General features: G+C 37.7%; 1 protein-coding gene across 6 annotated transcripts in view; it reads left to right on the plus strand.

The window, feature by feature from the left end:
* Positions 1–15594, plus strand: part of tex2 (testis expressed 2) — a 102185-nt gene that overhangs the window by 27283 nt on the left and 59308 nt on the right. For 4 of the 6 annotated variants that reach the window (XM_072241921.1, XM_072241920.1, XM_072241922.1 and 1 more), the window contains exons 2-4: positions 2235–3883; positions 11336–11452; positions 15021–15221. In XM_072241921.1, the coding sequence (XP_072098022.1) occupies positions 2261–3883; positions 11336–11452; positions 15021–15221 (1941 nt within the window). In that variant the 5' untranslated portion in view covers positions 2235–2260. The remainder of the gene's footprint in view (positions 1–2234; positions 3884–11335; positions 11453–15020; positions 15222–15594) is intronic. The other 2 variants (XM_072241925.1, XM_072241926.1) reach the window with 1 other exon arrangement.

The following is a 15594-nucleotide window of genomic DNA, read 5'->3' on the forward strand; positions in this document are numbered from 1 at the left end:
AAACAGAGTATTTTGTGGAGTTTCAATGTCGTGTCACATAGATATGGCTGACGTTTCTTTTTTGTGTTTAACAGCTGTCAAAATATTTCATATCGTTTCATCTGTAAATTTATTGTATGATAGAAAAGAAAGCACTAAAATATCTGGGGGTTGTTAGAAATAAAATCCTCAAAATATTCATAGCATAAATTTCTGTATGAGAATCTAGCCTTTCTGGAAAAGGCAGTTTATTCAATGACCAAATAGGAACAACAGTTTTCAATAGACCAGCTGTTTTTATATGAGAAACCAATCACACTTCCTGGTATCACATTAACCATTTAACCAGAAATAAATACTGACCTCTAAGTGGAGGAATGAGATGACAGCATTTAAATAAAAGTTTTTAAAAAAGAGCCTGCATATTATGAGAGATGCTATTTGTAAGAATAGCCTCATCAATAATATAATTTTAAGGAAAATTGTAACATGAGGGTAATTCTTTAAATAGTTAAAACAGTAACACTACAATTGGCTCTAATGTATACCAAGGTAGGGTAAAGTCTAGGCATGCAATCAGATGTTTCTATGGCTACGAGCTAGACTCGGGTAATGTTTCCTCACTGATACCAGAGTCAAGGATGTCTTGGATGGGCACAGAACATTCTGAAAGGGGAGGATGAGCAACAATAAGTCGAGTCCATATTGGTACTAATGAGGTAGGCAGGAAGAGAGATGAGATCCTACAAAGAAAATCTAGAAAATTGGGTATGAAGATGGTTTAAAAATACTTCTGTTTGTAATCTTGGGATTTGTCTCTGTCATATGCAGGTGAGGCAAAAAATAGGAAAATAATAAAATTGAATATGTAGCTCTAAGGAGTTGATGTATTTCATTAGGAGTGTGGGGAGGTTTACTAAGTCACCAAAGACAATTGCAAATTTCTACAGATGTACCACGGAGAGCATTCTAACTGGCTGCATCACTGTTTTGTGTGTGTGTGTGTATATGTGTTTGGCGGGGGGGGGGGTTGGCTACTGCAGAGTGTTGTAAACTTAATCAGCTCCATCATGGGCACTAGCCTCCATAGTATCCATGATATTGAGGAGTGATGTCTCAAAAAGGCAGCATCCATCATTAAGGACTCTCATCATCCAGGACATGCCCCCTTCTCATTGGTAGCAGTGATATTAAATCTGATTCTGATGTGGGGGGAGGAGACATAGGGTTTTGGATCATTGGGCCTTCAAGGGCTGGTCGGACCTGTACAAGAAGGGGGCAATAATATCCTTTCAGAAAGGTTTGAAAGAATTTCTGGCAGTTGGTCAAATTCCATCTTCCACAGAACATAGTAGTGCAATTTGCTAGACAAGATAACCTATGGTATTACAGGAAGGACACTGGCATGGATTGACTGACTGGCAGGAGGCAAAGAGTGGCAATAAAGGGGGCCTTTTATTGGCTGCCAGTGACTGGTGATGTTCTGCAAGAGTTGGTGTAGGGACTGCTTTTCATGTTATATGTCAATGATTTGGAATATGGAATTGATGGTTTTGTGGCAAAATTTGTGGACGTTATGAAGATAGGTGATGCTGAGGAAGGACTTAGATTAGAACATTGAGTAAAGAAGTAGCAGATGGAATATAGTGTAGGGAAGTGTATGGTTATGCACTTTGGTAGATGGAGTAAAGGCATAGGCTATTTTCTAAGTGGGCAGAAAATTTGGAAATCGGAGGCGCAAAGGGACTTGAGAGTCCTAGTGCAGGATTCTTTAAAGGTTAACTGGCAGGTTGAGTTGGTAAGGATGAGCAATGCAACATAAGCATTCATTTCAAGAGGACACCATACAACCCAGAGATTCTTTTTCCTGTGGGCATACAGCAAATCTATAGAATAGTAACTATAACACGGTCGGGGATTGTTATTGTTGCTGTTTTTTTCTGCAGGAAGGGGGTGGAGGATTCTAGGGTTTGCAAGTTTTGTTTCTTTTTCATGTGTATATCATGGCTATCTGGAGAAGAGAGATATTAGAGTTGTATGCATACTTTGACAATAAAATGTACCTTGAACCTACTGCCCTTTGGTTTCACAAATTTTACAATTTGCAGAAACTAATAAAGATATTATCTGAAAACTCTTATTTTGAAAGTGAAAACTATGAAGTGTAGCTTGTTTATTCAGTCAGTGAACTGAAGTACTTTTTTTGTATTATAGATTTGCAAAAGTGTAATCTATTCATGTACTTCTGTTTTTAGATCGTGATACTTAATGCAGGACTGCAATGACAAGTCAGAGTGGAAGTCATGCAGAAAGAGCCATTTCTATGTCGTCAACACCAAAAGTGCAGGTTCAGCGCTCTGTTTCCAGAGAGACCATCACCATACACTTTTCTGCTTTTGGTAAGGAAGAGGAGGAGGAAGAGGAAGAAGAGTTTGAAAATTCTTCAACAATACTTCATGAAGAGGTGAAAGACCAAAGTTTTGTGCCAGAGGTTAAAGAAAAAGCAAGTACATGTAAACATGGTGGCCAACTTCTGTCAGCGCCTGCTACCTCATCAAATTCATCAGCAATATCAGCTGCAGTTACATTTTCCATTCCATCTTCAGCATCGACAATGACCTCTTCAGAATCGTTAGAATTGTCAGCTGCATCAACTACCACCACTGCGTTGCCGTTGCCATTGCCTTCACTATTGGGCCAACAAATGGATTCCACAAGTTTGTCTTCAGAGGTGAGAGCTGCAGTTTCAGCCTCAGGAACTGATACTCCATCTCAACATATTGTGCCATCCACTGTCCCTTCATCTTCCATGACGAGCACAAAACCATTTGCAAGTTTGGTAAAATCTCTTTCAACAGAAGTAGACCCAAAAGAATCCAGTACCTCTTTAAGGACGAGGGACTTAATGAAAACACTAGTTAAATCACTGTCAACAGACACATCAAAACAAGAGTCAGAATCTGTTGCAATTAGGACCTCTGATTCTCGAATAAACTTGCATTTATTCAAACAGTTTACTCAACCTCGAGTCACAGGAGGAGATTCTAAGACTGCACCTTCTTCTCCAATCACCTCTCCATCGGAAGGTAGGTCATTTTTCAAAGTAACTGAAGTGGAGGCAAGAATTGAAGACACTAAAAGGCGTCTTTCAGAGGTTATTTATGAACCTTTTCAACTTTTAAGCAAGATAATTGGTGATGAGAGTAGTAGTCTTCGTCATAAAGCTTTATCATCTAGTGCAACAGAACTTTCCACTCTAACTAGTTTAAATGGTCATTTGGAAAGCAACAACAACTATAGCATTAAAGAGGAAGAATGTGATTCTGATGAGGACTACTCAACAAAAGATTCAATTCTATGTAAAAGTAGTTCCAGGCTCGCTGGTGAGCCATCAAAAGAAGGGGACATGAAAAGCTCATCTTTGGGGTCCATGAAAGAATCTTTTCTGAAGGGATCTCCCCTAAGTTTAGATAAATGCTCTCTATCTGTACTTGCCAGCAAAGAAGAAAATGACTACTGTGATTTGTTTCTTGAAGCATTTGAGATGGAAACTGAAGAAGAGATTCAGGATAAACCTGTAGAACCCTTAACTGGAGAAGTAATTAAGGAAGAAAGTGAAATATTAAATCAAGATGGAAAAGATTGTGAAGTTCAACCTGCTGAAGTTCCATTTAAGACTTTGTTATTCTTTACAACGCTTGTATATTCCTATTTAGTGCTGCCTCTTCCAAGTTATTTAAATGGACTACTTCTAGGCATTAGCTTTGGATTTATGATGGCAATTGGTGTTGTTTGGCTGTTAGTACCGAGAAAGCGGAGAGACTATCAACAGTCATCAAGAAGGATTTATTTTGAATATCCAACTACAGAACCCTTGGATATCAAGGAGCCAGAAATATTTAAGGTGGGAATACATTAAGCTTTGAAATTATTGCTTTGCATAATTGGGTTATGTGGCTTATTCATGACATTTTTTTTCCATTTCTGGCACTCATTGAATACTTCATGTTAGGTAAACTGCAGTGTTAAAGAAAGCTATGGTTGAAAATCATAATCATAGAGCACAGTAATAGGCTTGTCCATCCCAACTATCAATACCTATTTGTACTAATCACATTTACCAGCACTTGGTCAGTAGCATTCTATGCCCTGGTGATTCAAGTGCTCATCCAGATGCTTCTTCAGTGTTGTGAGAATACCTATCTCTATCACTTAGGTGGTGGTTGTATACTCTTGGTGGAGAGAAAGTCTGCACTAAATCTCTTGCTCTTCCCGTTAAACCTCTATCCTCTAGTCTTGAAAACCTCAACCTTGGTTAAAAAAAATTATATCTTCTCTATCTGTGACTCTCTCCTTTTTCTACACATTCATCAGTCTCCCCCTTCAGCCTCTGTTCCATGGAAAACAAACCCGGTCTATCCAGTCTTTCCTCATAATTGAAAGATTTCATCCCAATCTATGTCCTGGTGAATCTTCTCTGCATAGTCTGCAGTGTAATTGCACACACCCTATGTTGTATTAATCAGATAGTCCAGCTGTGGCCTAACTAAGGACCTCCCTGATAATGTGTTCTGGTTAATCAAGGCAGACATCACATAGGCCCCCTTCATTATAATATTTACCTATATTGCCACCTTCAGGGATCTTTGGACTTGCACAGCAGGGCCCCTTTCTTCCTTGGTACTCCTATGGCTCTACTTCTATGCTTATTCGATCTTGCCAAGTGCACCACGTCACACACATTAATAATGGCTTAGGTTCATGAAAGGAGGAAGATAACCAAGAGATCATTGGAACACTAAAGTTAAACAGTTACTAAGTAGATTAACTTACATCTACCTAATGTAACAGCTATGAAGGGCCATTGCCTGAAAAGTCAACTGTTCATTTTCCTCTTTAGATGCTGCTGGACATTCTGAGTTCCTCCAGGGTTTTGTTTGTGTTACTAGCTAATCAATATCCTTTTGTTGTCTGTAGAAAACTCCCATCTCTCTATTAAAACACTTCTTGTCATCTGTAAACTTAATGATCACATTTTTATCTAAACCATTTATATGTGTATTTAACAAGCACTTAGCATTCCAGCACTGATCTCTATGGTACACTGCTGGTTAAGGCTTCCAGTCAAAAAGCAGCCATTCACTATTGTTCTGTTTTCAACTACCAAGTCTGTATTTAATTAAATTTGCCATTTTGTCATGGATTCCTTGGGCTCTTTTCGGACCAGCTGTTGGTATTTGATTTGAAATTTTGTGTGTGCTTAAGATATTTATTTTTATATACTGTTTAAAAAGACTATTTCGTGTATTGTATTTTGTCACCCAACCAATATTTGTGAACTCTAGGCACTGTTGTATTATAGGTTAATGGTTTGCAACAGCATGCATTTATTTAGCTTCCTTAACATAGAGAGATCAAACAGGTTTTGTCAAACAAATTTTGACTCTAGTCCTGTACGTTAGAAAACAACAGATGTGTTAGGTTTAAAGAGCATTTTGAGTGTTTTTTCTGAGAATTCCAGAGATTGGGGAAATTGCAGCCCTATTGTCAATGAAGTGATTAAAATTAATTGAAGGTAAAATTGGAAGAATCCATAAGATTGCAGGGCTGGTGAAGATTACAGATAGGGGAGGTTATTGATGTGGAAAAATTTGAAATGAAAATGTAGCTCAAGAACCACAGTGACAATGGGAAATGAGGAGTTTAAAATAGCAAGAGATTACATTCATGAAGGAGGAAGAGATAACCAAGAGATCATTGGAACACAAGTTAAACAGTTACTAAATGGATTGGTACCCTTTGATACTAGGGATAGGAGTAAAAATGTAATTTTTTTGCATACCATGTTGAACTTTATCAATAATGTGTACAAGTTTAGACTCTATGCCTAAGGAAGGATACTCCCATCAGTAATCAGGTTGATTCTTGTGATGAAGATATCAACCTTTGGTGAGTGGAGATGTGGGGAATTAGAATGAGTATGATTCTCTGGAGGAGTGGGGGAAAATAATTGCATCAAAGCTTCCACCACTGCCTGTAAGGAGTTCGTATGTTCTCACTGTGACCACATGGGTTTCCTCTGGATGCTCCAGTTTCTTCCCACAGTCCAAAGGCGTACTGGCTGGTAGGTTAATTGGTCATTGTAAATTGTGCTGAGATTAGGCTAGGATTAAATTGGGAGATCGCTGGGCGCCGTGTCTCCAAGGGCTAGAAGGGCCCATTCCGCGCTCTATCTTAAAATAAAATTTTTAAAAATTCATAGAGAGCTTACAGCTTAGCTACAGAGAAACTGTTTATCTCACTGGAGAATCTAGGATGTTAAGGATCTAAAAGTAAGTTTGTTTAGAAATGCACAACAATGGAATGGATTTCAATTGAATTAACATTTATAGGACTGCCTTTTCATTGTTCAAATCCCTTCATATGAAGTTGTGTGTGTGGAGCAAGGAGCAAATACATATTGTTCATTAGTTTTTTGCAGTATATCCTGTAATTTTTTTCTGTTCACTTTGGTGTTTGTTTCTATGTGTGTCATTGATATCTGTGCCATCTCTGTCCGCTGTGCACTCTATAACAGCTTTGATGTTTGTCTGTCTAAAATTTTTGATAATTGCTTCCCTCTAAAACTATTAAGGCTGGACGTGACCTATTGTGGTTAACAGGTGCTTTGCCTCCTGCTCTTCCTCAGCTGATTTACATCATAGTTTGAATCACATTTTAAAACAACCCTATATCCAACTCTTCAGCAGAAATTTACAGTATTTCAGGCTGTTTCTATTGCTTCATTTTCACTAATTCTCCTTGTCTAGATCACCTTCAGGGACGACTCTTCAAGCTTAAATTTCAAATTGCACTTGGTCTGCATGATTGTTGATGCTTGACCACTGATCACCATCCTCCAACACAACATTTTCTAATCATTTTATTTTGTAAGTTGCTTTAGCTACTGTCTAAATTTGTATTATCCAGTTTTCTCACTCTAAAACCAAAGTGCCCATTTTAAGAAAAATTTTCATGTGAATTGGAAGTGTATTAATGGAATAGAAACTAATGGTGTTATTATCTGTGACTAGTAATTAAGTGCTTAGTTATCTTTACTACTCAAGAAGAAGCCTTTTATTTTCACGAGTGGATTTTAAAAAAAAGCTTAGTCATAAAACACTACAGCATAGAAGCAAGCTCTTCGGTCCATCTATTTTGTGCAGGACCATTAATCTGCCTAGTCCCATCTGCACCTGACCATAGCCTTCCATACCCTTCCCATCCATGTACCTATGCAAATTTCTCAAGTTTTGAAATCAAACTGACATCCACTTCTTGGGCTGGCAACTCATTCCACACACTCGCCACCCTCTGAGTAAAGAAATTCCCCTTCATGTTCCCCTTAGACGTTTCACCTTTTATTGTTAACCCAACCTCAGTGGAAAAAGCCTGTTTGCCTTTACATTATCTATAATTCTAAATACCTCTATCAAATCTCCCCTCATGGGGAATAACGTCTTAACCTGTTCAACCTTTCCCCAGAACTCAGGTTCTTAAGTGCTGGTAACAACCTTGTAAGTTTTCCCTATACTCTTTCAATCTCACCGACATCTTTCCTACTGCAGGCAATAGTCCAAATTGGGCCTGACCAACATCATCTACAACTTCAATGTAACAACCCAACTCCTGTACTCAATATTTTGATTTATTAAGGCCAGTGTGCCAAAAGCTTTCTTTATGTTGCTATCTCCCTGTGATGCCACTTTCAAGAAATTATGAAGCTGTATTCCTAGATCCCTCTCTGCTGCAGTCCTCAGTTTCCTACTGTACACTGCGAAGTCCTCCCAAAGTGCAACACCTCACACTTGTTTATATTAAATTCTACCTGCTATTTTTACCCCATTTTTCCAGCTGTCCAGATCTCACAGCAAGCTTTGATAGTCTTCCACAATGTCCACTACAACCTCAATTTTCGTGTCATTCACAAATTTGCTGAGCCAGTTACCATCCAGCTTATTGATATAGATGACAAACAACAATGGACCCAGCACGAACCCTGCGCACACTACTAGTCACAGGCCTCCAGTCAGACAGGCAACTATCTACTATCACTCTGGTTTCTCCCACAAAGCCAATGTTTAATCCAGTTTACTACCACATCTTGAATGCCAAACGGCTGAACCTTCGTGACCAACCTGTCATGCAAGACCTTGTCAGAGGCCTTGATAAAGTCCATGTAGACAACATTTGCTGTCTTGCCTTCAGCAACTTTCCTGGTAACCTCCTCAGAAAACTGGAAGATTGGTCAGACATGAGCCATATTGACTCTCCCTAATTAGTCCCTGTCTATTCAAATACTTATACATATGGTTCCTCAGCTTGCGATCTAATGTTGCAGAAAGGGAGTACAGCATCATTCATTGTTTAACTATTATCAGGAACAATGTCAGTTTGGATGTATGTTTAAGTTCATGCCTTTTTCAAGCTCGTAGGTGGTATTGACACTAACTCTATGAATCTAAGTTTTGTACTTTTGCCAAACTCTGTGTCAGTTTTGCATAACTTTCAGTTTGGTGGCTCTTTGTTTAAAGATTGTAAATATACAGTCATATAATTATATTTAAACAATTTCTTCCTCCTAACTGGTTTTCTGAAGTTTATTTGAATTTACTGTATGTTCCATACTGTAGAGGCTTCTAATCATTTCTGGCCTGCCTGCCTGTACAGACCTCTTCAATGTTTGGTTTTAAGTTTTCTAATGTTGCAACAAATAATGAAAACTATGAGATCCTTTTGAACATGCAGCTGAAAAGTGTAGGAGTAATCAACTTGCTGTGTGCAGTGGAATCAATCTCGTTGTCAGTTACAGTCATGTAAATTTTGCATTGCCAAGTTTATTTTGAATGAAAGCAGGGTCTTATTTTATTGAAATGATGACATTCTTTCAGAAATTTTATTTAAATAATAAACATAACATCATCATTGAACATATCTCGAAGTTGACATTCGTTTGAAATTTAGAGTTCCTTGTTTTATTAAAAGCCTTTAAAGACTTTTTGGTAATTAAACATAAATTTTGGAACACAAGTTTATTTTCTCGGATTTTTAATCATCGTTTTGTTTACTTAGTTTCCATGTCCAAAAACATGAACTTGCATTTTTATAGTTTGTGACGACAGCCAGTGAAATCCTTTAAGAGTATAGTAGCACAGAAATGGGCCCATTTAGCCACCTAATCTATGCTAACCATGATGCCTATCCACACTATCCCATTTGCCTGCATTAGGCCCAGTTCCCTCTACTCCTTTCCTTGTGAAGTACCTTTCCAAATACTTTAAAAATGTTGTAATAGTGTCAGTCTCCGTTAACTCCGGCATCTCATTCTAAATATGCTCACATTTAACAAACTTGGGTGAATGTAAAAAAAACCCATGAGAAGTTCTTTTTTAAAAGTGCCCTATGCAATATTTTTCCCACATTGTGTTTCAAAGCACGTGATCTGGCCACACATTTCAATGCTGTCTGTGGGGCCTTGCTTCAATTGATTTAGATTTTCCTACATTCCAAATGTGATTATGCTTTACTTATTGTAAATTACATCATGAAATTTTGAAGCAATGAAAAGCTTTGTTCTTTTATTTGCATAAGGAACATAATGAATTTCTGTAGTGCAAGGACCACATCCAATTGAATAAAAGACCAAGTAATCTGCTTAGTTATGGTTGAAGGATAATTTTTGACAGAACTGCCCAGTTCCATCCTGAATCTCCATGGAGATTTTGTAAAATAAAGCAACTTGATACTTTCTCAGTTTCACTGGTAATGTACAAAGATGTATTTAAACAAGCATTGATTGTTGGATTTTTCAAACTTCTACAAATCAAAACCATGGAAATGAGTTGGAAATGAATAATAAAGATAAGCTTAAATTTCATCATATTTTAACCCTGCCAATAAGATCACAAATATGTACAGTGAAAGTAATGTTTTCAAAATCTAAATCTAGGTAAAAATCCTACCTTTATGCTGCCAAGTTGATGTTTGGATTTTATTTTTTCCGTAAACTATGATTTCATCTTTCAAAGTGCTTAAGACAAAATTTTCTCAGGATAGAAATGGCTCTGTGAGAGTTCAAGAAAATTTAGGTATTGTAACATGCACGACATTAGAGATATAAATCAAGATGGATTGAATTTGGCTATATCTTTGACAAGGGGATTGTCTTATAGGATACTGAATACAAAAGCTTTATTTGTTGTAAATCTTTGGCAGTCGTTCATTTTATTATGATAAGATAACAATCCTTTGATCTGAAATCTTAATTCTGTGATCTGGCCTACTTTGTTTTTCCATTCATTTCTGTTGTTGTCCTTAAACATCCACAGTACTTTGAAGTTACTTGATATCAAATTTGTGATCTTTTGGAGTTTGCTATATAAATTTCAGACCAGTGCTGAATTTTTGGGGTTCTATTGTTTAGAAGATCCATGTATAAAGTTAACATATGTACAAATCAGTTTGATCTTTGGCTTCTTTAGTGTTTACTTCATGTGTGGTGGTCGACAGGGATTCTATGAAGTAGTCATTAAAATGTGATGTTTCATTACTGAGACAGAAGCTGGTGAGCAAAGGAAAGCTAAGATTTTTAATGTTTAAGGTGGGAGAATAGGTCGTCATGCTGATATGCGGAGGCATGGGGCGAGGCTTGAATTGAGCATAAATTCCAGTATGGACTTGGAGGGAAATAGTTTGTTCCTGAATTCTTGTTCTATGCTGAAAGAATAAAGATGAAATGTGTAAACTAAACAATAACTTTGTTAAGTATGTGACCATAATAAACAAGTGGAGTTTTGAAGTTGTCAAAGTTATCTTTCTTTACACTTGGGGAGAGGTATCGAGCCTTTGTTACAAAAATATTTTCAGATTGAGAAGGTTTTTAAATAAGTTTTATAAATAGAAGCATACAGTACAAGAGCAAGGAAGCTGTGCTGTATTACAATTTGGCATTCAATACTATCATCCCCTCAAAACTAGTCAATAAGCTTCAAGATCTTGGCTTCAATACCTCCTTGGATCCTCTATTTCCTCACTTGCAGACCTCAGTCAGTTTAGAGTGGCAATAACATCTCCTCCACAATCTCCATCAGCACAGGTGCACCACAAGGCTGTGCGCTTAGCCCCCGCTCTACTCGCTTTACATTTATGACTGTGAGGTTAAGCACAATTCCAGCGCCATATTTAAGTTTGCTGACAACATCACGGTCGTTTGTTGAATCAAAAGTGGTGACAAATGCAGGATATAGGAGGGAGATTGAAAACCTGAGTGGTACCATAACAACAACCTCTGTTAATATCAGCTGATTATTGACTTCAGGAGGAAGAACTGGAGGTCCATAATCCAGTCCTCATCAGGGGATCAGACATGGAGAGGGTCAGCAAGTTCAAGTTCCTCAATGTTATCATTTCAGAGGACCTGGCCTGGGCCCAGCACGTAAGTATAATTATGAAGAAAGCACAGCAGCGCCTGTACTTCCTTAGAAGTTTCTGAAGATTCAGCATGACATCTGAAACTTTGACAGACTTCTATAGATGTGTGGTGGAGAGTTTGACTGGTTGTATCACAGGCTGATAGGGAAATGCCAATGCCTTTGAATGAGAGATCCTACAAAAAGTAGTGGATATAGCCCAGTCCATCATGAATAAAGCAATCCCCACCGTTGAACACATCTACTCGAAGCGTTGTCACAGGAAAGCAGCATCCACCTTCAGGGACCCCTACTACTCAAGTCATGCTGTCTTCTTGCTATTGCCATCAGAAAGGAGGTACAGGAGCCTCAGGACTCTCACCACTAGGTTCAGGAACAGTTATATCCCTAAACCACCAGACTCTTGAACTAGTGGAGATAACTTCTCTGAACTTCACTTGCGCCATTACTGAACTGTTCCCACAGCCTATTGACTCACTTTCAAGGACTCTTCATATCATGCTCTCGATATTTACTGTTTGTTTATTATTATTTTTTTCTTTTTTCTTTTGTATTTGCACAGTGTTGTCTTTTGCACATTGGTTGTTTGTCTACCCTTTTGGGTGTGGTCATACATTGTCTCCATTATGGTTCTTGGATTTACTAAGTGTGCCCACAAGGAACGAATTTCAGGTGGCATATGGTGATGTATACAGTATGTAATTTGATAATAAATTGACTTTGAACTTTTATCAAATTGGTCAAGAGTTCATCTTATTGTACTAGGAACTACTCAATTGTCTTGAAACAGTGGTGTAAGCTATCCTTGAGTGTGGCGATATGTGCTCTCAGGCTTTTGTATCTTCTTCCCAATGGGAGAGGGGAGGGCAGCGAGAAGTATAGACAGAGTTCATGAAAGAGGAGCTGGTTTCTGTAATGTACTGAGCTGTGTCCTCAGCCCTCTGCAGTCTCTTGTGGTCATGGCAGAGTATTGCCATACTGAGGCTACGTCCACACTAGACTGGATAATTTTGAAACACCGGTTTCGAGTAAAAATGACAGGCATCCACACTAGGCATTTTTCAAAATATCTCTGTCCACACTAAAATGGATATTTGGGCGAATCTCCTCCTACTGGGCATGTGCAGACACATCTACAGAAAACAAGCGAAGAGTGAATGGTATAATATTTATGTTTCCACGGTGGCGTTGTGCTGTTTCCATTGGTCAAAAACTAGAGTACCTACAACAACAGCGAAAGAAAGTTTTCAAAAATGTTCGAGGAATACAAAGAAAACCTCTGCTGGAAAAAGCAGACCAGACTTCTTCGTTTAGACAGACAATGAAGTCGAGCTGTTGCCGCGAGTAACAAACAACTACAAAGTCAGCAAAGCAGTGGAGAACGTTGGAGAGAGATGTTTAACTCCAAAAAAACTATTAACGTAGAGAATAAAGTAAACTACATACACATGAAGCCGTCCTCTACCCAAGATCAACAAGAGAGTAGAATCTTCCACCTGCGCAGTATTTCTGACATTAATATTTTTAAAGATAGGCTCAATCAAATCAATTTAGGGGACCTAGTCAAAAAAGCTCACTTTACAATTTAACTCTCACGCCGTTCACACCGACTGCGCGTTATAACAGCCGTCCAGCAGTGCTCGTGCAGTACCAAGCAGAAGCAGGAAAGGCTTTGTTGTTGTGGTGTTGTCATGACAGCGTTTTTAAATATCTCCGTTTACCCCGTTCACACTACAACGCGAAGCAATTGTTTTCAAATTTACACACTCTGGAGAGTGTTTTCGAAAATCTCCGTTTTGGGGGGAGGAAAACGCCGTTTCAGTGTGGGCGGAGGGTCAAAACGAAGAGAAAAAGCTTCATTTTCAAAATTATCCGACATAGTGTGGATGTAGCCTGAACCATGATGCAACCAGATCGGATGAAGTTGGAATCTCATTGTTCTTATTCAGATCTATTGATGGTATGAGCTTCCTTAATCAGTTCCTAGGGTCACAAATTAACTTGTCACGAAGTAGTGGTTTGTCCATTTCAATTAATTGATGGTGGCATTAATATCACTGCCAAACTGTTCTTCATGAACTGAATGTTAACTTTTACAAACATTGGATCTCATTCCCTCAGATTTTAATGTTTGTTTTATATTTTCATTCCTCTCTTACTCTGCATCTTTTACTGTGAATTCGGTTGTAATTAAGCACTATGAAAGCAGGCTATTTAGCCCACTGAGTCTGTGCTGACCATTCCTTTCACACTAAATCAAAATTTATTCATGCATGTTCCCACTAGCTCCCTCAGGTTATTTTTTCTCATACAGTAGATGTGATTTGCAGTGGATAATTAACCTATCAATGTATCACCTTCCCATATTAAGAAGGTTAAAAAATTGAAAGCTTGTTGAACCAATATAATATTGATCTGCAAAAGATATTCTTTTCAAATTGCAATGTGTTTTGTGTTTCAAGTTCCTTGCGTCTGGTTAATGAGTTTCATGTGGGCTTTGGCTGGCACTATTGTGAAGAACCTCGGCTGTTATGTAACATAAATTATGTGCTTGTGTTTCCTGGCAACTTCAGTGTCTCATTAACTATTTCTCTGCCTCATTAAGAAAACTGGAATATAGATGTTTATTTTGTAAATGCATTCCATTTTCAAAATACAGTTTTTTTATGTAATGATCCTATGGCTCCAGAGGATGCTGCAAAATAGCCATTGAATACAGAAGTCCCACCTAAGTTGGATGTATCTGTGGAATGTTCTTAAGTCTTTCAGAAAAAATATGAAAACAGAGCTTACTTTGAAGGAAAGTGCATACATTTTCAACAAATGCAAGTTCCATGCAGATAATAAGGTTTATAAAGTACCTTTTCAAGAACTTGAAAGTAAATGAAATGGTTTTCATTTCTGAGACTGCAAAAGATGTGGAATTTCATAGTTGAAAGCATTTCATGGGATTGCCATTTAGGGTAATTCCTAAGGCCAAATGTTGTCTTCCATATTATAATTACAGTCATTTCAGTTGCCCCTCATTACATTTTATTTGTCTGAAGCATCTCAGCTTTCCATAATATCTTTGTCGTTCTGCTGTCATTGTTAATTTGCGAAGACTAGAGTCAGCCAACCAGTCCGCTTGATTATGAAAATTCTTGAGCAGTTTCCAGAGCAGGAATTGAGAGGGATGCAGATTTTTAAAAAAATGTAGATGTTGGAAATTTGAATCTTAACAAAAAATACTGGGAGTGCTCAGCATATCAGGTGGCACCTATTGAAAGAGAAATAGTTAATATTTTAGATTTGGGATCCTTCAGAGCAGAGGGATAATAAATTTGGTCTTGTACATTCTTTTGGATTGATTGCGATGTGATAGAACTCCTTACTACTAGAAATCTGTAAAATTCCAGATTTTTATTGGAATGTGAGGGAAGGGCAAAAACATCAATTGTGATGTTATTGATTGTCCATGCTTGTGTAATATCAAGCTTGAAGGTACTCAGGCTTTATTGGTTTTTAAAAATTAAACATTCACCTTGAATAAATAGTGTATATTTCTACAATTCTGTTTTTATTTTCTTACAGGGATGGATGAATGAAATCTACAATTATGATCCTGAAACCTACCATGCAACACTAACACATTCGGTCTATATTCGTCTTGAAGGATCAGTACTCAGGCTTTCAAAGCCAAATAAAAATATATCTCGAAGAGCTTCATTCAATGAAGCCAGGACTGAGGTCACGTACATCAGTCAGAAGATTTATGATTTATCAGAGAGCAAGGTGAGTAGCATTAGAAGATATGAAATTTACTTTTTGGAGAATTTCTTTTGAAATTTTTTATTTCATAAATGGTATGCAAAAAGCACTTTTTTTGTAAACTTTCTCCAGACTCACTGCTTCCTTGACACTACCTGCCCCTCCACCTGTCTTCATCTCATCCACAAACTTTTTTTAGATTAGATTATGAAGACACGTAGTCCTCTTTTATTGTCATTTAGTAATGCATGCTTTAAGAAATGATACATTATTTCCTCCGGTGTGATATCACAAAATACAGGACAGACCAAGACTGAAAAAACTGACAAAACCACATAATTATAACATATAATTACAACAGTGCACAATACCATAACTTGATGAAGAAGTCCATGAG

Source organism: Mobula birostris, chromosome 24 (genome assembly GCF_030028105.1).
Source record: "Mobula birostris isolate sMobBir1 chromosome 24, sMobBir1.hap1, whole genome shotgun sequence".
In the NCBI taxonomy this organism is placed as follows: Eukaryota; Metazoa; Chordata; class Chondrichthyes; order Myliobatiformes; family Myliobatidae; genus Mobula; species Mobula birostris.